Source organism: Bubalus bubalis, chromosome 14 (genome assembly GCF_019923935.1).
Source record: "Bubalus bubalis isolate 160015118507 breed Murrah chromosome 14, NDDB_SH_1, whole genome shotgun sequence".
In the NCBI taxonomy this organism is placed as follows: Eukaryota; Metazoa; Chordata; class Mammalia; order Artiodactyla; family Bovidae; genus Bubalus; species Bubalus bubalis.
In genome coordinates, this window is record NC_059170.1 from 45,986,470 (window position 1) to 46,012,325 (window position 25,856).

The 25,856-nt window shown below is 46.8% G+C and overlaps 1 protein-coding gene across 4 annotated transcripts in view; it reads left to right on the forward strand.

The window, feature by feature from the left end:
- Window positions 1-1,908: 1,908 nt before the first annotated feature.
- The window catches only part of BFSP1 (beaded filament structural protein 1), a 41,546-nt gene continuing 17,598 nt past the window's right edge, over window positions 1,909-25,856 (forward strand). The window contains exons 1-5 of one of the 4 annotated variants that reach the window (XM_025264219.3): window positions 1,909-2,812; window positions 8,079-8,139; window positions 18,970-19,065; window positions 19,982-20,074; window positions 22,311-22,418. In XM_025264219.3, coding sequence (XP_025120004.3) covers window positions 2,439-2,812; window positions 8,079-8,139; window positions 18,970-19,065; window positions 19,982-20,074; window positions 22,311-22,418 — 732 coding nt within the window. In that variant the 5' untranslated portion in view covers window positions 1,909-2,438. Of the gene's footprint in view, window positions 2,813-6,864; window positions 6,952-7,076; window positions 7,433-8,078; window positions 8,140-18,969; window positions 19,066-19,981; window positions 20,075-22,310; window positions 22,419-25,856 lie in introns of those variants that run through there. The other 3 variants (XM_044928019.2, XM_044928018.2, XM_044928020.2) reach the window with 3 other exon arrangements.

The window sequence follows — 25,856 nt, forward strand, 5'->3', positions numbered from 1 at the left end:
ATCTTGGGCCGGACTGTGGACTTTGAGCTATATGCCCAGTATCTTTGGAAACGACATACCGGCCCCAGAAGGAAGAGCCCCAGGGCTCTCCATCGCTAAAAGAATACCCTAATAATCTGTGTAACCGAATAGAATCATACATTCTATTATGCTTATTGGGGTATGACCACAGGCCTATTGATAATTGTCCACTGTTAACTACCTAGGCTTAAGGCATATGAATCACAGGTTAACTTTGATTGTCAGGAAATTTGGGGAGGTGGGTTTGTGTATGTACACTTAGGGTATATAAGGTTTTCACAAAAACTGGTCGGGGTCCTTGCTAAGAGGAGACTCTGCATTGGGCCCGCCGGTGTAATAAACTGCACTCCACTATCTGCATTGTCCTTCTGAGTGAGTTTGTTTCCCAGAACACGTGGCTAAAACAGTGGCACGTGGGATCTAGTTCCCTGTTCAGTTCACTTCAGCCGCTCAGTTGTGTCTGACTCTTTGCAACCCCATGGACTGCAGCACGCCAGGGTTCCCTGTCCAGCACCAACTCTTGGAGCTTGCTCAAACTCATGCCCCTCGAGTTGGTGATGCCATCCAACCACCTCGTCCTCTGTCGTCCCTTTCTTCTCCTGTCTTCAATCTGACCAGGGATCAAATGTGGGCCCCCTGCATTGGGAGTGCAGAGTCTTAGCCACTAGGCCACCAGGAAAGTCCCCCTGTGCTTTGGTTTCACTAAAGGATGTTAGTGGACACAAAGCCAACAAAGGCTTGGAGTGTTCTGTGTATCTGGGCTCGCTCCCATCCTTCTGTCACTGAGAATTCCAGGAAGAGCAGTTCCACTGGGAGCAGAGCTGCCCTGGTGGATCAGAAGACCTGAAGCTTGCACAAAAGCCCTGCAGCTGACCTGCAAACTAAGCATCAGACAAAAAATGACTTTTCATCTGCTACTTAGTTTAGGGGGCGGGGTGTCAGCGTGTTTTGTTGAAATACCTGACATATGATGTCAAAAGGAAGGAATGATTTTTTTTTAAATAAATCAATTCTTGTTCTATGTTGGTTTTGCTGTCTAGGAAGCCTGAAACCAATTTGCTATGGCATCAGCATGGTATATGTGTGCCATACTATATAAAATATTAATGAGCGTTGGTTCTCCTTGATTTGATCATAAAATCTATTTTTAAATGACTTAACACAAGAAAATAGAATAACTACACTACCAGTACAACTTTGGCCCTTACATAGATTCATCCTAGACTGAATCCATGTCTTAGTCTTTCTGGAGAAAAAATAAATTCCGAGAAACCCAACAAAGATCTGTGTAATTTTCTTCCTCTTTGTTAACTATGACTTTAATTTGTAGTATACTATATACAATCAACAGAGTTGTTAATTATATGGTACTGCTAATCTTTTTATGAAAACAGGCTTTTGATAATGATTCGTTAACTTGGAGATAGGACAAAATATTTCTATCTAGGAACAGTCTCATCAAATGCTATTCATTTCTTTCAACACCCATAATTCACTTTTAAATTTGTCAAAGCCTAGCTTTATTATTTCCATAATATAAATTAAAATGAAACATAGTGACACAAATTCCTTCATATATCTAATTTAGAGTTGGCCAATTTATCAAATCTTTAGGCTGTAAGAATTTTTTCTTTGGTTGGAAGAATCTATTATGCCAGTGTCCTGATGGAGCTCGGCTTGCATCTCCTACTCCAGAAAGGCTGTCAGAATCCATGAGCCTCAGGATAGTATTAATAGTAACAACTGTGCAAGGTTTTCTGAGTTACTGTGCAAAGAAGAGATTCCTTACAAACACGTACAAGTATCAGTAAGATCTTGCGACACACCTCACAATTTATTGAGAAGTGCCATTTGATATTGCATCCAAGGTTAAGAACCACTTAAAAGGGGTCTTTAATGCCATGGTGTAATTATGAAAAGTAGCTGCTTAAGTAATCAGAAAAGAAAAAGGTATTGTTAAAAAGCTCTAGAATTGAGAGCTTGACAGAAAGAGAGAGAAGAGACAAAGCCAGGAGTCCTTGGGCTCTCCAGCTAGACCAAGGTTAACCAGCCCCCTTGGGCTTCCTTCGCAATTCCACAGTGGAAACAAGTCAGAAGAAAGGTATGCTTCTTTTGTCCTCCTGACCCTCCATTTACTCAAAAGCAACGGGCTCGGGCTCGGCAATCCCGGAACAAAACCCTCATGGCGCTGGGTAACCTTCCAACCCTCAGAGCTCTATGGGCCGCTAAGCCAGCGCACAAAAGCGGGCCCCGCCGCTCTTTTGTTCTTCCTGAGGCTGGGCGCCGCGTGGAGAGACAGCTGACACGCTCTGGAACGTCCCAGCTGCGCACCCTGGGCCTCCGATGTTTATTTAGCGGACTGCTGGCTCGGCTAGGTGCCTCCGGGACCCAGGCGTTCGCCCGCCCGCAGAGGAGCCATGTACCGGCGCAGCTACGTCTTCCAAACCCGCAAGGAGCAGTACGAGCGCGCCGAGGAGGCGCCGCGCGCCGCAGAGCCGGACCGCCTGGCGGAGGCCCGGGCGGCCGCGCCGAGCCTGGCGGCGCTGCAGGGGCTCGGCGAGCGCGTGGCCGCTCACGTCCAGCGGGCCCGGGCGCTCGAGCAGCGCCATGCCGTCCTCCGGAGGCAGCTGGACGCCTTCCAGCGCCTGGACGAGCTGGCAGGCCCCGAGGATGCCCTGGCCCGCCACGTCGAGGGCAACCGCCAGCGCGCCCGGGACCTGGCAGCCGAGCGCACCCGGCTGGAGCGCCAGGGTGCAGAGGCGCAGCGCGCGCTCGACGAGTTCCGGAGCAAGTAAGCGGCGCCTCTAGGGTGACAGGCGGCGCGGGCCGGGAGCGCGCGGCCACTGGGCTGGGAGGGCCGTCTCTGATCTCCGGGCGACCGGTGACTTTATCTCCGCGGAGGCACGCACATGGTGCGTTTTCCTGAACTAGGGCTAGCTTCCGTTGTGATGCCGTGTCACATGAAATGGTGTAATTTACTTTTTAAACCTATCTTAATATCTAGATATAATTACATGCAATAAAATGCACACATTCAAGAGCATCGTGTAATGAGTTGAGAAACGTAGGTACCCATTTAACTACTAAAACAAGATATTTCCTCTACCCAAAAAGTTCCTTTTTGCCCTTTCCCAGTCTTTGGTTCCCCCTCCCCAGTCCCCTCAACGGAGGCGCCCAGGGTTCTGATTTCTGTCACTATAGATTACTATTGCCCGTTCTAGAATTTCACAAAAAATGGAATCTTCTAGACATATTCTATGTGTCTGGCTCCTTCTGCTCTGCGTAGTGTTTTTGAGATTGTTGTTGTTCGTTGCTAAGTGAGGCTAACTCTTTGCCACCCCATGATGGATGTTTATTAATGCTCCAGGCTCATCCTGTTATAGAGGGTATTGCAACCCATTTCACAGATGAGGCAACTGGGATTCAGACAATGTATTGATTTAGGGGAAAGGTCACTCAGCTGGTGACTGCTGCACCAGGATTGGAATTCAGGTCTTGAACATGCAAAGTCTAACTGTCTTCACTGTATCACAGCTGACACCTGGACATTGTTTCAACCTGTGTCCTCTAGGGTCTGGCTACTCAAAGTGCGATCCATGGACCAGCAGTTTCCCATCACCCAGGAGCTTGTTAAAAAAGGAGACTCTTGGGCCCACCCCCAGAGCTCCTGGATCTGACTGCACTTTAACAAGACCCCCCAGGTGATTCAGCATTTAAGTTAAACATTGAAGTTTCAAAAGTCCTGGTCCTGGGCAATGTGCCCCCTTTTGATAGAATGAATAATGCTTTAAAATCACCCTAAAAGCGGTTAAAGAAAAAAAAAAAAAGATGCTCAGCAATTTGTCAACATTTTTCCAGGTTATAAATGAGTGTGCACTTTGACTCAGCTGGGTGCTCCAGGGAATTTATCCTCGGATATTCTGTGTGTGCATGTGCTAAGTCACTTCAGTGTAGTCTGACTCTCTATGACCCTATGGACTGTAGCCTGCCAGGCTCCTCTGTCCATGGAATCCTCCAGGCAAGAATACTGGAGTGGGTTGCCATTTCCTTCTCTGGGGAATCTTCCTGACCTAGGGATCGAGCCCGCAGCATTTCTTAATGTTTACTGCATTTGGCAGGTTCTTTACCACTAGCGCCACTGGGCAGTTCCCTCTGATACTCGTCAAAGGACATGTCCACAAGGATATTCCCTGCAGCATGATCTCAGTAATTAAGATCTGGGACCAACCTGAATGCCTGTTAATAGGAGTCAGGTTATGAAATTGTGCTTCATTCATGCAATGGAATTCTATGCAATTGTAAAAAAAAAATAGTGTGTTATTATTATCTATTTTAAAAAGACAGGGGGAGGCATAGAGATTTTTTGCTTGCAAAAGGACACAAGCACACACACAGAAACCTAACAACACTGCTTACCTATGAGGATAAGGGAGGACGAACAGAGGTAGAGGGAGAATTTTAACATTTTCTGATGTCATTTAAAAAATTCTCTGACCATGTAAGAGATTTATATGTTTAAAAATTATATAAATTAATGAAAAAAATTCAGAGGTAGACCTGATCCGAGACCTCAAGTGGAGCCCAGGATTTCCATATTTAATGAGCTCCACTGGTAATTTCAGTGAACAGCCAGGTTTGAGGATCTCTGGTCTAGGGTAGCTGGAGAGTTTTCTTCAAATGTGCTCTGTGTTTGTATTACATATTCTCAGCCCCAGATGTGAACAGGTTATTCAGCATTGTATATCGAGCCTGTTTATCTGATCATAAGCATTCATTCCATCAGCCCTGCTGTTTCTGGTTTTCTTTCTTTTTAGCTGTGCTGTGTGGCATGCAGTATCTTAATTCCCTAACCAGGGACTGAACCTTTAGCCCCTGCAGTGGAAGTGTAGAGTCTTAACCATTGGACTGCCAGGAAAGTCCCTGTTTCTGGTTTTGATCCTGGAAGAAGGCACCTGAAAATCCCTATAGCTCTTCAAGGGAAAACTGAGGTTTGCAGAGGGCCTGTGGGTGGCAGGACTTGAAATTGAGTTTTTCGCCTGGAGGCCCACACCCTTTCCAGAATGCTGTGTCTTGGAGAGAAACCTTCCTTGGACGCCTGTGGAGTGAGGCCTTCACTCATATAAAGTTCATGTTACCTAAAGCAATGGAGGTGAATGTTGGTTGACACAAGGCAGCTCCATGGGTCATCTGGATACCCCAGATCCCCAGATGGCCTTTACCTAGGCCACAGTCCTTGGGTCACAGTCGGCTGTGATTTGGTTGGGCAAGCATGACTCCTGAGAGCCCTCAATGGAGGGTGGCTGTGTTGAGTTTTCCTGATTTTACTTGATTCTGGGTTGTGTGTCCATCATGGAGCCAGCCCCTCAGGCTCTCTGATTTATTTGATAATTCTCATTAGTTTATTCCCTCCCAGTGCCCCCTTAGAGAAGTTTTGATAATTAAAATTGGGTAGTGAGATTAGAAAATCATTGTAAAAATTATACACATCTGTAATACACTGGGGACATACACTGAGTTTGGTTTAATTCCAGAGGTGTGGTGATGACTAGCCAGAAATAGGTGAAATTAATGCAGAAACAGGAAGGTATATGCAGCCTTGTTAGGCATATTCTTTACCTGGATAGTTCTATAATTTCAAAATCAGGTCTTTAGCACATCAAAGAAAGGCTAAATAAAATAAAAACTATAAAACAAAACTACCAAAATACTATAAATACAATGATGCATACAAAATACAATGATGAGTCAATTATCCAAATTGCTGAAAGCTAAAATTAATTCTGTCAGTCAGATGATTGAAGCCAAAGTGGTTTTTTCCACCTTATGAATTCACTTCTATATTTACTTCTATGAATATATGAATATATTATGAATTCTTACCATGAATTCTTTATAATGAGATCGCCCGTCTTTAATATAATACCTAGACTTGTCTACAGCATGAAGCTAGGTTAATATCTTGTTTATTAAGTATGTTTTAAACATTTTAAAAATTATTTTTTAAAAAGTATTTGGCTGTGTGCAGCATGTGGGATCTTAGTTCCTCCACAAAGGATCAAACCTGGGTCCCCTGCACTGAAGGTGTGGAGTCTTAATCACTGGACCACCAGGGAAATCCCTAAATATGTTTTTAACGTATAGAAATTCCTGGATGTTTCTAGCAGGAAAAAGCAATAAGAAAATTAAATTTTTTTTATTTTTAAAAGGAATTAACTATTAAAAAAAAAAATCATTTCTGGCTTCATTAGAGCCACACAGAAAACAAACTGCTAAATGTGACATCCTGGTGTGAAAAGAAAAAGTTATGCACATATATTTTGCTTACTGGTTACAGCTGAGCTTCTTGGATGGCTCTGGAAATGGGGACACTGAGAACAGTGTTCTTCCCTGAGGTCAGGACTTTTGATTTTGAGCTGCAGTTTCCCAGCACCTGTCAGTGTAAAGTCCTAACTTGAACCTGTGGCATGGGTGTGCAGGGATACAGAAAGCCAGGCTTTGTAGGTTGGGCTAAGTGCTAAGTAGGATTAGTTTCAACTACAAATAAATTCCAAGTTAACATTGGCTTATCCCAAGTGGAAGATTGTTTCTTTCTTGTGTAAGGTCTGGGCTAGCAGTTTAGTATGGCACCCTAGGGTAATCAAGGCCCACAAGGCTGTGTGTGGCCTTCAAGAAGGCAGCATTGGTGTTTCAAGGGACAAGATGGAGGAAGGGATGTAGAAGGACACACCTACACCATATCTTACCAAAGATATCTTCAAGAGGCCACAGGCATGCTTGCTTCCCATTGGTCAGGATTGAGTCACATGGCCACACTGAGCTGCAAGGAAGGCTGGGAAATGTAGTCTTCATTCTAGGCAGCCCTGTGGCTTCCAAACATGGCTTCCTATCTCCTATTAGGATGGATACTGGGGACAGCTTACAGGAAGTGAGGTGGGGGTCGTTGGGGAAGGGGCTTTCTCTTTTTCTTCAGGGGTGAAATTCCCCCTAGAGGGAACCTTATTCTGATCAGAATGATTTCTGGTGTTTCTTTGCTTCCTTGATCTTTAGCATTTTCTTATTTTTTTTTTTTTAGGACTCCAGGGAAGAAGCAGACTAGGAGAAAAAAATACACGTGCTCCTAGCACTGGCTGCTTTCTTAATCTTGTGCATGCTTATAACTTTGGTGGTGTCCCCGCTGTACCCAGGCAGTGTGGTAGATGTGGCAGGCTCACATCTGAATCCTGACTCACCCCTCTATGTGTGAAGTCCTCCAGGAGCTGAGCCTGAGAAAGTTGTTTATTTGGGGGATGGTGTCAGGGAGCAGCAGTTGGGGAGTGGGGAAGTGAGGGAGGCAGGGAAAGACCAAGCGGTGCCTCATCCGGCAAGTTACCTTTGTGACCACTCGTGCCCACCTGTGGGGTGGAGAGCGCACGTCTGTGGTCCCAGCTGGGAGGGAGGGAGCCGGGGCGTGTGTGTCCCCACTCTGGAGCTTGCAGGCTGCTCCCAGGCGGACTGGCTCTTTGACCTCCAGCCTGCCCTGCCCCCCAGCCCAGGGGAGGCTCTGGGTGTGCAGAACGATTCTGACAGATGCTGAGGCTGTGAGTGAAGCGCCCAGAGCATCTACAGGGGCCTCGGGCCAGTTTCTCAACCTCTGTTTCCCCATCTTTCACATGGGGGTAACAGCAGCTGCTCTCTTCCAGGGTTTTGTAAGGATCAAAAGACACAATCCAGAAAAGCTGTCTCAGGTGGATGAATACAATAGTATAGGATAGCCAGGTGAGGTCAGGGCAGTGGTGTTTGAGGCAGAACCTTAGGGCAGCCCCCAGCACTGTAACTGCGGTCCTGGGGTGACAGCTGTGCTGAGGTCTGATTCCTGCATCCTTGGGTGGCTAGGAGGGGGTGCTGGGGGCTTGGGCCTGGGTCTCCATGTACGGCGCCCCCTATGTATACCATGGAGAAGGTTGGGAAAGGGTGAGTGGGCTCTGAAAGACAGCATCAGCTCCTGCTTCCCATAAAGAGAGGGCGCAGGACTCAGGCTGACTGAATGCCCCACTCTGCCTTCTGTGTCCCGTCTGCAGGTATGAAAATGAGTGTGAGTGTCAACTGCTGCTGAAGGAGATGCTGGAACGACTCAACAAGGTAAGCAGAGCCCGACCTGGGGTTTGAGTAGATTCATGGTGGGATTGGCACCCCACTCCAGTACTCTTGCCTGGAAAATTCCATGGATGGAGGAGCCTGGAAGGCTGCAGTCCATGGGGTCGCTGAGGGTTGGACACGACTGAGCGACTTCACTTTCACTTTTCACTTTCATGCACTGGAGAAGGAAATGGCAACCCACTCCAGTGTTCTTGCCTGGAGAATCCCAGGGACGGGGGAGCCTGGTGGGCTGCCGTCTATGGGGTTGCACAGAGTCGGACATGACTGAAGTGACTTAGCATAGCATAGCATAGCATAGCATAGCATGGTGGGATTGAGCTAAGCAGCTGAACGATTGTTGTTCCACACGCCTCCTTTTTGTGTTCTTTCAAGACTCCTCCATGTCTTTTGAGGTCACTCTCCTTTTTAAAAAAGTTTTATTGAAGTACCGTTGATTTACAATGTTAATTTCTGCTGTACAGCAAAGTGACTCAGTTATACATAGATGTACATTCTTTTTCATCTTCTTTCCCATTATGGTTTTAAGGATGAGGATGAGATGGTTGGATGGCATCACCGATTCAATGGACATGAGTTTGGGTAATCTCCGGGAGTTGGTGATGGACAGGGAGGCCTGGCATGCTGCAGTCCATGGGGTTGCAAAGAGTCAGACATGACTGCGCGACTGAACTGATGGTTTTATGAGCTGTACAGTAGGACCCTGTTGTTTATCCTTCCTACGTATAATAATTTGCATCTGCGAATCCCAGCCTCCCAATCCATCCCTCCCCTCCCCCCACAACTTGGCAACAAGTCTGTTCTCTGTGTCTGTCTGCTGCCCTCCTTCATGGCTTGTAACTTCAATGAAATCTTTGTGAGTGAGTGCACACACCCCCATGCACTCCTATCCCACAAGCTACACGAGCTTGTGAGAGATCTCTAGACAATGAAGCTCATTGCTTTGTTCGGCCATTAGGACGTCAGTGTCACAGAGGCTGGCTGTGGTTTGCACCAAACTTGGGAGAGGACTTGCTCCAGGCAGTGGTTACTTGGATCAGTGCTACCGTATCCTGTTGGCTAAGAGTCTTAAGAAGACTCCTCCCTGGGGAAAGTCCCATGAGAACAGAGGACGAAATTTCCTTTTCCCCTCAAACTCCTCACTCTCGAAGTATGAACCGTCTCAGTGAGGGAGGTACTGGAGCTTAGGGGGAAGTGTTCTCTGCCGGGGCAGTTTCCTTTTCTGGATCCTCCAGCATTTCCTAACTGACTGGATCTTTCTGCTGTAGCCAGGAGAGCTAGACTACCAGATAGCAGAGAGATCTTGGACTGCAGAGGTTATCCGTGGCCAATAGGTCTGAGCATGGTCCTTTTCTGATCATTTTGGAGCTCAAATGTCAGAAGGAAGGACCTACGGGGACTGATGAGTTGAAGGGCTGCTTATTCAGGGTGCCTGGCTGCTTTCACCTTCTCCTCTTCCCCACCCATAACCTCATTGCTGATAAAATCTGTCACCCTTCCCTGTTGCACCCAGATGTGGCCTTAAGAGTCTTCTCCAAATGGTTGCCATATGATCCAGCAATCTCACTCCTGGGCAAAACCATAATCCGGACAAAACCATAATTTGAAAAGATACATGCACCCCTATGTACATAGCAGCACTGTTCACAGTAGCCAAGACTTGGAAACAACCTGAATAGCCATCAACAGATGAATGAATAAAGCAGATGAATAAAAAAGATGCTTCCCTGGTGGCTCAGCTGGAAAAGAATCTGCCTGCAATGCGAGAGACCTGGGTTTGATCCCTGGGTTGGGAAAATCCCCTGGAGAAGGGAAAGGCTACCCACTCCAGTATTCTGGCCTGGAGAATTCCATGGACTGTATAGTCCATGGGATCCCTAAGAGTTGGACACAACTGAGCAACTTTCACGTTCACACATATATACCATGGAATATTACTCAGTTTTAAAAAATAATTAAATAATGCCATTTGCAGCAACATGGATGGACCTACAGATTACTATACTAATCACGTAAGTCAGAAAGAGAAAGACAAATATCATATGATATCACTATATGTGGAATCTAAACCATGATACAAATGAACCTATCTATACAATAGAAACACACTCACAAATATAGAGACTTGTGGTTGTCAGGGAGAAGGAGGGTGGTGGTGGGATGGAGTGGGAGGTTGGGATTAGCAGATACAAACTGTTGTATAGAGAATGGATAAGCAATAAGGTCCTGCTGTAGAGCACAGGGAACTATACTCAATATCCTGGGATAAACCATAATGGAAAAGAATATGAAAAAGAACACATTTATGTATGTATAACTGAGTCACTTTGCTATGTAGCAGAAATTAACAGGTCCTGCTGTAGAGCTCAGGGAACTATATTCAATATCCTGGGATAAACCATAATGGAAAAGAATATGAAGAAGAACATATTTATGTGTGTATAACTGAGTCACTTTGCTATGCAGCAGAAATTAACAAAACATTGTAAATCAACTGCACTTTAATAAAATAAATTAAAAAAAGATTCTTCTCCACATGGAACTCCAGGCAGGGACTTCAGACTGTCAGGGTTTGCTCAGGGTGTTGGTTACAGGTCCCCTGGCTTTGTCCGATCTCTGTTGTCCAGGACTATTCTGCCAGTTGGTGGGAGGGTCAGAACTACACTTGGGACACTGAGTGTTGCTTTGTGGATATCACCCACTGTGTGATTCTTCTGTGTCTGTCCATGTGTGAATGTCTGACATGTTGTCCAAATCAGGGCACTGAGTGAAGGAAATTTTAGTAATCACACATGTCGATTGATAGAAACTGGATGGTCTCAGGCCAATTGGGCAGGTGGGCACCCAGACGTGAGCCCAGAGTTGGCAGGGAGGGTGTCCTGCAGAGGGGTCCTGTGGACACAGCTCAGTGACTGGCCGTGTGCTGAGCTGGGTTGGAAGTCTGAGTTGATTTGGGCCTTATTAGCCTTCGACTTCACTCAGCAGTTCGACTGACACCCATGGCTCATCCCCATTGTTTTTGGCGGAAATTCCAGGCTTCCAGGTGGGGCTGCTGTTGTGTCCACAGACCGAGGCCTCTGGGAATAGAGAAAGCTGACCGCCATCAGCTTTAGGCACTTTTCAGCCCTTCCCCACGCCCCGAACGGCTCGCTCTGCTTTGTGATTGTCCTCACCGCAGGTAGGGCTCCCTCTGGACATGGCACTGAGGTTGTCGCCTGCCCTGCAGAGTGTCATCCTGGGCCTTCCTCAAAGAAGCAAGAGACAGAACTTAGTCCATTTAACCTTTGGTGGCAAGTGATGCGACTTAAAAACAAGCTCGAACCTTCGATTTTTCTGCTATTACAAAAGCAGTGCATACTCCCAGTAGACAAATAAGAAATAGAAAATGGAAAATAAGGGAAAGGCATTCCACCCTTTTCCCCGCTTCATTCTGTGATGTAGCGTGTGGACGGTTGGGATCTGAGTCCAGTGGGGATGTTATGAAGGTTCCGTGGGAGGATGGGACCAGGCAGTAGGGTGGGCGGGGGCCACACAGGCTTCGGCATGGCTGTTCCCGGGTGCAGGGGAGACCCTGCTCCCCGCAAGAGCTGTGCCATCCAGAGCAGGAGGGTGACCTGCTACTAGGACCCCTCACTCCACTGCGAGTGGCTTCCTCTCTCGGCACCTCAGTTTCTCCATCTGGAAAATGGGAACAATGCCGGTTCCCACCTCAAGAGCAGGTGTTTGTCTGCATGGCTGGTGAAGGTTCAGTGACACAATCGTAGATGTGACCTGCCTGCTACAGTTGTTACTGTAGGTCTCCTGATACGATGGACACCAGCTTAGTTCTCTCTAGATGTGGCTGTGTAACCCCGGGGGAGTGGGAGTGTGTAGAGGGATAGCTTTGGAATTGCTGTGAATTTATTTTTGTGACTACCTTTTCTCTGTAGCGGATGACATAAAAAAAATTCTTTAAAAATGGCATTGAAATATGTATAATATATATGAAACGAGTCCCCAGTCCAGGTTCGATGCACAATACTGGATGCTTGGGGCTGGAGCACTGGGACAACCCAGAGGGATGGTATGGGGAGGGAGGAGGGAGGAGGGTTCAGGATGGGGAACACATGTATACCTGTGGCAGATTCATTTTGATATATGGCAAAACCAATACAATATTGTAAAGTTAAATAAAATAAAATAAAATAAAAAAGAAGTGTTAGAAATAATTAAGGTAATGGAAAGATGTATTTATAACATCAACAACCTTGATGCCAAAATGAGAAAATTATCTGTAAAGTGATTTGACAGGGCTGGATCAAAAAATAGTTTTAAAACTATAAAAAAAAAATTCTTTAAAAATTTAAAAAATTTAAGAAATTAAAAAAATTTCTTTTTAAATACATGTCAATAAACATGAATCAATTGGAAAAGAATACAGGGTGAATAGTAGATTTGGATGTGTCAGAAATCACGAACACAGGATGCAAATGCAGTGAATGGAGAGGTCCCTGCATCAGCTCTCAGAACCTCGGAACAGCCTTGAGGATTTTGGGTTTTTTACCCAAAAAAAGAGGTGGGATATCACCTCTCTGTCAGGGCAGGAGCTCACCCTCACTGAATTTAAATGACTCAGAGCCCCCCATTCACTCTTGGTAGGTATGGACAGGGTCTTCCTTTATTTTTTCCATTAGCATTTAATTGTTTTGTTTTTTATTTTTAACTTTTTAATGAAGTAATAGTTGATTTTCAATATTATGTTAGTTTTAAGTGTACAGCATAGGGTTTCAGTATTTGTATAGGCTATGCTCCATTAGAAGTTACTAGAACTGACCTGATGATTTTTAAATAGTTGGGTTTGGCTAACCTCTAGGACTCATTGTTTTACATGTATAAATGGTAAGGTGTAGACTTCAAGATTTCTCTTTTTTAAAAAAAAATTCCCAGAATCTTAAAATGCTGTAAGTTCTAGCTGAAGGCTTTCACTTGAAAACAGGGTAAAGAAATACCTAAAGCTGCCGTGTGTGCTTTTCTGTGTGAGTCGTGAATCTTAAACATGTTTGAAAAAGAGCAAGAGGTGAGGGAGTTTAAGAGGTGAAAGCACTTTTGCTTTCAGGCCTATAAGCCTTCGTACGTACAGGAATTCCTCTGAGGCTGGGAATGAACTTCTGGAGAAGAGGAGAAGGATCTGGGAAGCAGAGTTTTGGAGGAGGCTGGTGGTGGAAGGCAGGAAGTTGGTTTTGTTTTTTTTTTGTTTTGGCCCAATCTGGGAGCACGTGGGATCTTAGTTCCCCTTAGTTCTCACAGGGGTTGAACCTGTGCCCCCTGCATTGGAAGTGTGGAAGCGTGAAGTCCTAACCTCTGGACCTCCAGGGAAGTCCTAGCAGCTGGATTTTTTGTTTTTTTAAATTTTTTTAGTTGGACTGGTTTGGGTGTAGATACAGACAGTTGATGCTCAACATTCAGAAAACGAAGATCATGGCATCTGGTCCCATCACTTCATGGGAAATAGATGGGGAAACAGTGGAAACAGTGTCAGACTTTATTTTTGGGGGCTCCAAGTTCACTGTAGATGGTGATTGCAGCCATGAAATTAAAAGACGCTTACTCCTTGGGAGGAAAGTTATGACCAACCTAGATAGCATATTAAAAAGCAGAGATATTACTTTGCCAATAAAGGTCCATCTAGTCAAGGCTACGGTTTTTCCAGTGGTCATGTATGGATGTGAGAGTTGGACTGTGAAGAAAGCTGAGCGCCAAAGAATTGATGCTTTTGAACTGTGGTGTTGGGGAAGACTCTTGAGAGTTCCTTGGACTGCAAGGAGATCCAACCAGTCCATCCTAAAGGAGATTAGTGCTGGGTGTTCATTGGAAGGACTGATGCTGAGGCTGAAACTTCAATACTTTGGCCACCTCATGTGAAGAGTTGACTCATTGGAAAAGACCCTGATGCTGGGAGGGATTGGGGGCAGAAGGAGAAGGGGACGACAGAGGATGAGATGGCTGGATGGCATCACCGACTCGATGCACATGAGTCTGGGTAAACTCTGGGAGTTGGTGATGGACAGGGAGGCCTGGCGTGCTGTGATTCATGGGGTTGCAAAGAGTCGACACGACTGAGCGACTGAACTGACAGACAGTTGAAGTTTTTAATGGATTTCCAGCATCTCTGTGGCTGAGTTAGCAAGGTTGATTTTTCAAGGATATGTTGGACTCCAGTTAATTTCTCCAGTCCCTTTCTAAAACATGGTCTCAAAAGTTAAAGTGTTAGTCGCTCAGTTGTGTCCGACTCTTTGCAACTCAGTGGACTGTAGCCTGCCAGGTCCTCTGTCCAAGGGATTCTCCAGGGAAGAATCCTGGAGTGGGTTGCCATGCCCTCCTCCGGGGGATCTTCCCGACCCAGGGATCGAAGCCAGGTCTCTCGAATTGTGGGCAGATTCGTTACCATTTGAGCTACTCGAGAAGCCCCCCTGAAGAAAGATGGTCTAGACCAGTGGATCTAGCATCAGCAGCACGTGGAGGGTGTGTTAAAACAGATTCCTCGTCCTTTACCCCAGAAATTCTGATCCAATAGGTCTGGGATCCACCAGATCTTTCATTTTTCAAATCATTTCCAGATAGTGTGGTCCAGGAACCACACTTTGCGAACCACTCGCCTAGATGTAAAACACACAGTATCAGGGTTGGAGCATTTTCTAAAATTAGACTTTTGGCTCAGAGTCTTGATTAGGAAAAATCTAGACGCTTCTGCTGGTGGAGCTTTTGAAACTGCAGCTGACAGCATCCAAAAGCATAATAAAAACACAAGCGTCCACACATTTCTGAATTCTGGTTCAAACAAAAGAAAACACTTCCAAAAGAATTCTACCCCCCTCTACCAGCAGCTGCACATTCCAGCAGCAGCGACTCACCTTTGGGAGTTTTTCCGGGCAGTTTATCAGATGATTGTCTTCAAAGCGAGAGAATGTGCTTGCAGGGCATCTGATTAATCTCTCTTTTAAGGGCAAATGTGGGCTGGCCTTTTGTTATCATTCTCAGCAGTTTAAAAAGTTGGTTGATGGGACCTAAGGGGTTATTGGGCTTGACCCTGAGAGGAAAGTCAGGGAAGAGCAGAAGGCACCTTGCAGGGTGGGGTCAGGACTCAGCGTTCAACTCCTGACTAGTAGGGGCAAGTCCAGGACAGACCCCAGGCCTGTTAGCTCCTGTTAACTTCTGTTAATCAGCTGAATGACCCACTGGCTCCATGTCTCCCTGTCTGTAAGTTGAGACTCTATGGTTTCCGAGCTGTCTTTGGCAGAGCCCTTAAGGTCCATGGATTTGCTTGAAGGGCATCTGATGGAGGAGGGTTGCTGGATAGTCAGGGTTCCTATCCGCATCCGCCTCTGCCCAACCATCATGTCCCTTAGGAAACACATCTCTGCTTTGCTTCTATATGTTGGCTTCCCTGAGATGTTTTGTTTGCAGGATGACACACATGTGGCTACAAAATGTCTGAGGACCCATGGCCTCTAGGGTCCCTTCTATTTCTAAAATTTTTACAAAAGGATAGCCCTTTGTAAGTCATAACACAAAAGGTCTTCAGTCCAGTAATTGTGTATCAGTTGTGGATGAATTTTTGGTGAAAGTTTCAGATGTTTGAGAATTCCCTATCCCACCCCATCCTCAGCAGTCTTGAGGGGTCGAGGGATGGGGCAGGTAGGAAAACATCCCAAAGGGCTGCCTCACATGTCTGCACCCAGCACTGCCCTGCCTCTGGCCCCAGGGCTAGCTGTTCCTACTAAGCAGGGCCCGCTCCTTGGAGCTGAGAGGCACTTCCACCAGGAACCACCGTGCCTGAAGTGGGCAGGGTGCACCCCTGAGCCCTTGGACCTTCCTTCCTGTCAGTGTGGTCCTGGTAGGACTGTCAGCAAGATAACAGTCACGTGATCATGTGGGCCAATCATAGCTCTCTCTCAGAGATGTCACTCCTGAGGGGCAGAGATAAATGCCTTTGGAGCTGGTCATCCTGGGTGTCCAGGCCACAGCCCGCTGCTACTTGCTTTGTTGGGACTGCCCTGGTTTCTATCCTTCCTGAGGCCTGACTCTTTTTCCCTTGGGGTCTGTAGATTACCCGGGTTCTTTCTGGCTCCTCAGCCCTTTTCCACTGCTGGGAAGACACCAGGCTTCCTTTCCTTTAGCATTTCTCTGTTGAAGAGGCTTCCTCAGGCTATGTGACAATTCTGAGTAATTCAGAAGCCCATTCACCAGGACCTCCAAGGGGCCTTCCACCTTCCCTGGAGCATCTGCGTGAGACCATCAGCAATGCTGTGCTCTCCCAGGGACAATTCAGCATGATGACCCTAACCCCTATTAGTACCAGGAGGGCAAGTGTCTCAGAATATCTTGTCCTGTCCACATACCTTGACTGTCTTAACTCTGTTCATGCAGGAGTGGAGAATATCTTAAATATTTTAGCAGACCACATTCTACCTGTATGGATGAGAGCCTGTTGCTAACATTCATAGTGCTTTTTAATAAGTCATTAGGAAGTCAGTAAAAATGCACTTAGCAAGGCCTCAGGTATTGGTAGAAATGCAAGGCAGAGGTGTCTTGGGAGAGGAACAAGGTCCTTGGCCCTGTAACATGTCACTGAATTGTTGAAGCATTTAAGTCAATTCCACACATCATATTACTTTCTTATTAAGAGCACAAATACTTCTTCACACCTGTTTGGTTGCTCAAAGGAAGATTGATGAGATAAAAGTTGGTGAATTATCAAAAAGTTTGGTAAGAACATTCAACCTTCTGTTGTGTCATTTCCAACTTTAAAGGAGCAAACACTCTTCACCTCAGCATTCATGCTAAAAAATGCATTTTGTATTGAAGATGGGTGGTCCCAAGGTAAGTGTCTACAGTCCTCGGGAGAAAACTATTAAAATTAAGGTTTCCTACTCAATAGTTTGTCTTTTGACTTCATCGATGGTTTCTTTTGCTATGCACAGCTTTTGAGTTTGATATAGTCTTGCTTGGGCTTCCCCAATGGCTCAGTGGTAAAGAAACCATCTGCAGTGCAGGAGACGCTGAAGATGTGGATTTGGTCCCTGGGTTGGGAAGATCCCCTGGAAACGAAAATTGCAATGCACTCAAGTATTCTTGCCTGGGAAATCCCATGGATAGAGAAGCCTGGTGGGCTACAATCTGTGGGGTGGCAAAAGATGCCACATGACTGAACGACTAAACAGCAGCAAGAAGTAGTCTTACTTGCCAATTTTTTATTTTGTTGCTTGTGCTTTAAGTGTCACGTCCAAAAATTCATTGCCAACACCCATGTCAGGGAGGTTTTTTCCTGTTTCTTCTTGGAGTTTTGTTTCAGTATAAAATTATTTAAGTCTCTAACCCGTTTCCCCACTCCAGTACTCTTGCCTGGAAAATCCCATGGACGGAGGAGCCTGGTAGGCTGTAGTCCATGGGGTCGCTAGTCAGACATGACTGAGGGACTTCACTTTCACTTTTCAGTTTCATGCATTGGAGAAGGAAATGGCAATCCACTCCAGTATTCTTGCCTGGAGAATCCCAGGGACAGGGGAGCCTGGTGGGCCCCCGTCTATGGGGTCGCACAGAGTCAGACATGACTGAAGCGACTTAGCAGCAGCAGCAGCTAACCCATTTAGAGTTCGTTTTTGAATGGTATAAAATAGGGCTGTAGCTTCATTCTAAAGTAAAGGTTTCAGTGTTAAGGGAAACCTGTTTCTTAGTCTTAGAAACTCAACTCACTGATGAGAGGCTCTAGAACAAATACAAATGTGTCAGATTTTAAGGTTGCATATGTGTTATCATTGTTCAGTTGCTAAGTCCTGTCTGACTCTTTACGACCCCATGGACTGCAGCACATCAGGCCTCCCTGTCCTTTACTATCTCCTGGAGTTTACTCAAATTCATGTCCATTGATTCAGTGACGCTATCCCACCATCCCATCCTTTGTCGCCCCCTTCTCCTCCTGCCCTCAATCTTTCCCAGCATAAGGGTCTTTTCCAATGATTTGGCTCCTCACATCAGGTGGCCAAAGCTTTGGAGCTTCAGCATCAGTCCTTCCAATGAATATTCAGGGTTGATTTCCTTTAAGATTGATTGGTTTGATCTCCTTGTTGTCCAAGGGACTCTCAAGAGGCTTCTCCAGCACCATAATTCGAAAGTGTGTTAGTCGCTTAGTCATGTCCAGCTCTTTGTGAGAGCTGGACATGGACTGTAGCCCACCAGGCTCCTCTCTCCATGAAATTTTCCAGGCAAGAATACTGAAGTGGGTTGCCATTTCCTCCTCCACAAGATCTTCCCCACCCAGGGACTGAACCTGCGTCTTGTGCACTGCAGGTGGATTTTTACCACGTGAGCCATCGGGAAAGCAATTTAAGGTTATTGGAATGCAAGCATACTGTTTCTCCCTGAACTTTCTAGATCAAGACTTCTCAGCCCTGGCACTATTGGCATTAGGGCCTGGAGGTTTATTTGTTGTGTGAGGTTGTCCTATGTATTGTGAGATGTTTAGCAGCATCTGTGACCCCTACCCACTCGATGCCGGTAGTAGCACTCCACCTCCCAAATGGTGACAATTAAAAGTATGTCCAGATTGTGCCAAATGTCCCCGGGGAGGCAGAATCACCCCTGCCTGAGAGCTATTGTGGTAGACCAGGTCCAGTGGGCTAACCCAATGCTCTGCTAGAAATGCAGAATCCCGGACGCCGTCCCAGACCTACCAAACAGCAGTCTGCTTGTTAACCAGACCCCCAGTGGTCTGTGTGTTCAGATTTCACACCCACCCCACGGCCTCTCCAAGTCGGAATTGTGACCCTCTCGTTGCAGGAGGCAGACGAAGCCCTGCTACGTAACCTGCGTCTTCAGATTGAAGCCCAGTTTCTGCAGGATGACATCAGTGCAGCCAAGGACAGGTACAAAAAGGTAACCACAACCCCTCTTGCAGCCCTTTCCCACCGGAAACCGGTCCGGGGCTCTCGTGGCTGAAAAATGAGATGGCTGGAGTGGGCTGCCCAGGTGAACTGGGCTGGACAGTGCTTAGTGAACCAGACGTGCAGAGGGGGAGGTGGTTTTGGGGTGTGTGTGTCAGGGGATGGGGTGGGAGCCAGTATCTATGGGAGACATTACAGTCCACAGAGTGATTGCATGTGAATCCGTCTTGATTAGGCAAAACTGGTTCAGATCAGAAAATGGAGAAAATGCAAAAACTGTAAATTTTCACTGCTGCCTCTGAGGGAACATGTGGCCTGCAGGAGCCCCCTGGAGAAGGAAATGGCAACCCACTCCAGCATTCTCGCCTGGGAAATCCCATGGGCAGAGGAGCCTGGTGGGCTACAGTCCACGGGGTTGCAGAGAGTCGGACATGACTTAGTGACTAAACAGCAATAGCAAGAGCCTCCTCTCAGGTACTGCTGTGTTCTTCCCTCAACCCTACTGGCTTCTCATAGCCTCATGCTGCAGTGGGGTGGGGGTGCTTGGTGTTCTGGGAAAGTCCAGTCCCGGAGCTGTGTAACCTAAGGCCAGTGGTCTAACCTCTCTGAGCTTGTGCATCTTGAAAATGCAAGTGCCAGACACTCCTTTCCTGCCCAGCTGTGTCACCTGAGCACAGCAGACCTGAGGGCTGACCTCTCCAGGGACCTGGCCTCCCTCCAGCTTCAGTGTCTGTGTCTCTGCCTCAGGACCTGCTCCAGGCGGCAGAGGGCGGCTTTTGTGTAGATAAAAGGAGGCATCAGGCGCCCTCTGAGCAGGTCACTGTCTGCTATCCCGAGGGTCATATTAGCCCGGAGGGAGAAACTCAGGCAGTTCAGGTTTTAATGAGAACTCTTTCCTTCCCTGACAGAATCTTCTGGAGATTCAGACCTATGTCACCATCCTGCAGCAGATCATCCAGACCACCCCGCAGGCAGCCGCCATAACGAGTGGGATGCGGGAGGTAAGAGCAGGAGCCGCAGCAGCAGGGTGGCCACACTTGGGCATTGGTCCTGCAGCCCCAGGGCTGGTGCCCAGAGGCCCAGGGAGAGTCATCGGGTTGGACTGTCTGGGGCCCCCAACCCAACCTGAGCATTTATATTCAAGTTTACTCTTCTGCTCTTTCAGTCTGTAAGTGAACAAGGGTATCTAGACATTTGAGGACATAAACTCCGCTGCTGACCGTCTTCCTAGGTGTTTGTCCTCTCTAGGGTCACAGGCTATTCTTCCTTGTTTAGCTTATAAGAAACTACCAGACTATCTCCCAAGCTCTGTAGCATCACTGCATCCCCGCCCCCAGCCACAGATGGGAGCTTCTGTTGCTTTGCTTTCTTGCCTGCACTGGGATGTTGGGCTTTTATTTTGGTTTTGCTGTTTGCTGTTCTAATAAATGTGTTGTGTATCTTGTTAGGAGCATTTTTTTTTTTAAGCCACACCACATGGTTTGCAGGAATGTTAGTTCCCGAAAGGGATCGAACCCTCAGCAGTGAAAGCACAGAGTCCTAACCCCTGGACCACCAGGGAATTCCTTGTTGAGTATCTTTTCAGTCAAGACATATGGATGCTTATCTGCCATCCATGTATCTATGATTCACGTATCTTCTTTGTTGGACCAAGACCCAAGTCTTTTGCATATATATCTATATCTATATATTATTGGGTTGTTTGTTTTCTTATTCCCCTTATCAATTTGACCATAATTTTGAATCCAGAAAATTGAAGATAGTGAGTGACTCTGTTTTTCAGGTAAGGCTCTACTAATGATGAGGCAAGTCTGGGGCATGAAAACTGTCAGGACTGGTTAGAGATGGTTGAAGCTGTTTTGGAATTTGGGTGTAAAACTGTATTCCCAGTATAATATTCCAGATTCCTTCCTCACTCAGCTCTTTAACAGTTCAACAGGATATTGACCTATATTTTTTCCTACTGTGGTTTATGGGATTTTGTGATGCACGATATAGTATGTATAGAAATAGACTGAGAAGGATACAGATTAAAACAGAAATGTCATGTGGTCTTTCTCTGGAGAAGTGTTACACTGAGGTCAGGGTTTTGTGGACTGTTCAGCTGATGAGATTCTGTGTTTTTCTGCAGAGATGACTTAGGATAGAAGTCTGCTTAAGCCCACACCCTGCAGAACCAGTGGGCAAAGGTAGCCGACTGCTTTATGTTTATTTGAACCTAACTTTTTATATCAAAGCTAAAGAAATCCCCAAATTTGCTTTTGGGACATAGTTGAATACTGCCAAGTAACATCTGAGAGGCAGAAGGGTTACTTTTTTTGGCCTTGATGGGGATATTCTTGTCCACATTGCTCACCAGTGACCCCAAGTGAGCTGTGTGCGTGCGTGTTTAGCTGCTTTAGTTGTGTCCGACTCTGTGTGACCCTATGGACTATAGCCCACCAGGCTCCTCTGTCCATGGGGTTCTGCAGGTAAGACTACTGGAGTAGGGTGCCATATCCTCCTCCAGGGGATCTTCCCAACTCAGGGATCAAACCCACATCTCTTTACGTCTCCTGCATTGGCAGGTAGGTTCTTTACCACTAGTACCACCTGGGAAGTCACAAGTGAACTAGTCTAAAACACAGCTTTTCCTAAAACATAATTTTCTTCATCAGAGATTTCTTTCCAGACGCTTTATTGTATTTTGCAAACATTTTCCCCTTTAATTCAAAGGTGTTTTATATCAGAGCACACTTATAAAATCATAATAGTCTGTTTCCTTGTAGCCCCATTTGTCTGAGTTGTAGGAATGTAGAACCATCTAGACTTAGTTTGATGGCGTCAGTGATTGTCAGAGACCCTCAGCATCACTTGGAAACTTGAGAAAAATGCAGACTCTCCAGCCAGACCCCCCATCAGACCCACTGAGTCACAATCCCCATTTCAGCAAGATGCTCAGGGATTCATGTGCACTTTACAAAGCACATTTAGGTCCTGGTGCCTCCTTCTTTGCTTGTAAGGGCACTAATCCCACCATGGGGGCCCCACTCTAGTGACCTCATGTCCACCTCCCTTCCTGCCAAAGTCCCAGCCCAGATGCCTTCCCATGGCGGGAGGGGGTCAGGGCCTCAGCCTGTGAATCTGAGGGCAGGGTTAGGGGGATGTGAATGTGCAGAACATAGGAGGCCTCTCCCCTCCTCTACGTGTTTCCTCCCATGACAAGTGTGTGATGCTGAGTCTGGCTTCTTTGTGCAGGAGAAGCTCCTGACGGAACGGGAAGCCGCCGCCCTGCAGTGCCAGCTGGAGGACGGCAGGGAGATGGTCTGCCTCCTGCAGGCCCAGAGAACCGAGCTGCAGGCCCAGGTGTGCCCCACCCTCTGCAGGTTCATTCTGGTGTCACGTGCCTGAGAGACTTGCGTGCGTTTGTCTCACTGTGTTGTTTTGTTGTTGTTTAGCCCCTCTGTTGTGTCCAACTCTTTGTGACCCCATGGGCTATATAGCCTGCCAGGCTCCTCTGTACTGGAGTGGGTTGCCATGCCCTCCTCCAGGGGATCGTCCCGACCCAGGGACCAAACCCAAATTTCCCATATCTCCTGCATTGCACGTGGATTCTTTACCACTGAGCCACCAGGGAAGCCCTGTCTCACTGTAAATTCTCACAAACTTGGCACACCTGTGTGCCCAGCCCTCAAGTGACAGACAGCATCCCTGGGGGGTGACCAGCTGTCCGCATAGACGGAGGGCTGCCCAGGGCACTGCCCTTCCTGCTCAGACTGGAAAGGGCTTGCGCCAGAGGGGACAGAGAAAGTGAAAGTGAAGTTTCTTAGTTGTGTACAACTCTTTGCGACCCCATGGACTGTAGCCAACGAGGTTCCTCCATCCATGGAATTTTCCAGGCAAGAGTACTGGAGTGGGTTGCCATTTCCTTCTCCAGGGGATCTTCCTGACCCAGGGATCAAACCTGGGCCTCCTGCATTGCAAGCAGACGCTTTTACTGTCTGAGCCACCAGGAAAGCAGGAACAATAGATCCCACTAATTTCTGGCTCCCGAGAGGTTCCCTCAGGCCCCCTCCCCCACCAAGGGTAAGCTCCCACCTGTGCATAACCGACCCATTTTGCCCAGTTTAAAATTGTTGTAAAAAATAAGAAATGGTCACAGATTGGGGCTTTTAATCCTCCACTTGTTTGAATCTGTGCTTCCTGCTTCTGACCTGAACTCTCTCCTCTGGAATCTGACTGCAGATTCCAGTCAGAGGGGAGACTGGAGAGAGGGGCTGTTTCTGCATTTGCTCCTGCTCAGAATTTGTTAGTGGAAACTTTGCATTTTCATCCCACCCCTTTTCTTTTCTTGGTGAAGCTTAATTTGCAAACTGAACTCACCAGAAAAGCTCAGTCCTATTTCTACAGGCTTCTTCTGTGGTTCACAAGCTTTGCGGGGCACCTCCGTGATTCCTTCAGTTTCTTTCTGTGGTTTCATGTATCTGGCTCTTCTGATGGGTACGTTGGGTTAGAACACGCTCCTTCCTGTTTGACCACATTTCCCAAATCCAAAAGTAAATTGATGTTCGGTTTGACAAGTACATGTAAAGGACAAGAGAACAAGAATTTAAAAAATCTGCACCTCTACGTATACCATTAAATGTTATATGTTACTCTGTCTCTACTCCACCTGAAAGATGATGCTGTGAAAGTGCTGCACTCAATATGCCAGCAAATTTGGAAAACTCAGCAGTGGCCACAGGACTGGAAAAGGTCAGTTTTCATTCCAATCCCAAAGAAAGGCAATGCCAAAGAATGCTCAAACTACTGCACAATTGCACTCATCTCACATCCTAGTAACGGAGAAGGCAATGGCACCCTACTCTAGTACTCTTGCCTGGAAAATCCCATGGATGGAGAAGCCTGGTAGGCTGCAGTCCATGGGGTCGCTAAGAGTTGAACATGACTGATCGACTTCACTTTCACTCTTCACTTTCATGCATTGGAGAAGGAAATGGCAACCCACTCCAGTGTCCTTGCCTGGAGAATCCCAGGGACGGGGGAACCTGGTGGGCTGCCGTCTATGGGGTCGCACAGGGTCGGACACAACTGAAGCGACTTAGGAGCAGCAACAGCACACCCTAGTAAAGTAATGCTCAAAATTCTCCAAGCCAGGCTTCAGCAATATGTGAACCGTGAACTTCCAGATGTTCAAGCTGGTTTTAGAAAAGGCAGAGGAACCAGAGATCAAATTGCCAACATCCGCTGGATCATGGAAAAAGCAAGAGAGTTCCAGAAAAACATCTATTTCTGCTTTATTGACTATCCCAAAGCCTTTGACCGTGTGGATCACAATAAACTGTGGAAAACTCTGAAAGAGATGGGAATACCAGACCACCTGACCTGCCTCTTGAGAAACCTGTATGCAGGTCAGGAAGCAACAGTTAGAACTGGACATGGAACAACAGACTGGTTCCAAATAGGAAAAGGAGTTCGTCAAGGCTGTATATTGTCACCCTGCTTATTTAACTTATATGCAGAGTACATCATGAGAAACACTGGGCCGGAAGAGCACAAGCTGGAATCAAGATTGCCGGGAGAAATATCAATAACCTCAGATATGCAGATGACACCACCCTTATGGCAGAAAGTGAAGAGGAACTAAAAAGCCTCTTGATGAAAGGGAAAGAGGAAAGTGAAAAAGTTGGCTTAAAGCTCAACATTCAGAAAACGAAGATCATGGCATCTGGTCCCATCACTTCATGGGAAATAGATGGGGAAACAGTGTCAGACTTTATTTTTGGGGGCTCCAAAATCACTGCAGATGGTGATTGCAGCCATGAAATTAAAAGATGCTTACTCCTTAGAAGAAAAGTTATGACCAACCTAGATAACATATTTAAAAGCAGAGACATTACTTTGCCAACAAAGGTCCGTTTAGTAAAGGCTATGGTTTTTCCAGTGGTCCTGTATGGATGTGAGAGTTGGACTGTGAAGAAAGCTGAGCGCCGAAGAATTGATGCTTTTGAACTGTGGTGTTGGAGAAGACTCTTGAGAGTCCCTTGGACTGCAAGGAGATCCAACCAGTCCATTCTAAAGGAGACCAGTCCTGGGTGTTCATTGGAAGGACTGATGCTGAGGCTGAAACTCCAATACTTGGGCCACCTCATGCAAAGAGTTGACTCATTGGGAAAAGACTCTGATGCTGGGAGGGATTGGGGGCAGGAGGAGAAGGGGACGACAGAGGATGAGATGGCTGGATGGCATCACCGACTCAATGGACGTGAGTTTGAGCGAACTCCGGGAGTTGGTGATGGACAGGGAGGCCTGGCGTGCTGCGATTCATGGGGTCGCAGAGTCAGACATGACTGAGCGACTGAACTGAACTGAACTCCACCAGTGCTGACAGAAAAATCACATGTTGGAGCCCTGTGGGATGTGGTGCTTTTCGTGGGTTCTCAGTGTTACCAAATTTCAGGACCCGAGTCCGGAATCTCTATTCCTGCCCCACGCACCACACACCCCTCACTGTGCAGTGACTCAGGGGCTTCGGAAAGCACATGGGGGTCTGCAGATGGTCCCCAAGGCAGAGACCCCAGCTGCAGAGACCCCTTAAAACTCATCCTGCTCTGGTGACAAACTGTGGCTTGAGAACCAGACACGTTGATTTGGTGACTTGATGAGAATGTAGTTTTCTCTGAGGTTCTGAGAGGATAGAGGGAGGATTTGTGTGTGTGTGTGTGTGTGTATGTGTGTACATGTATGTATAATGTGTGTGAATATTTTTGAATGTGTGTACGTGTGTGTGCATATATGTGTGTA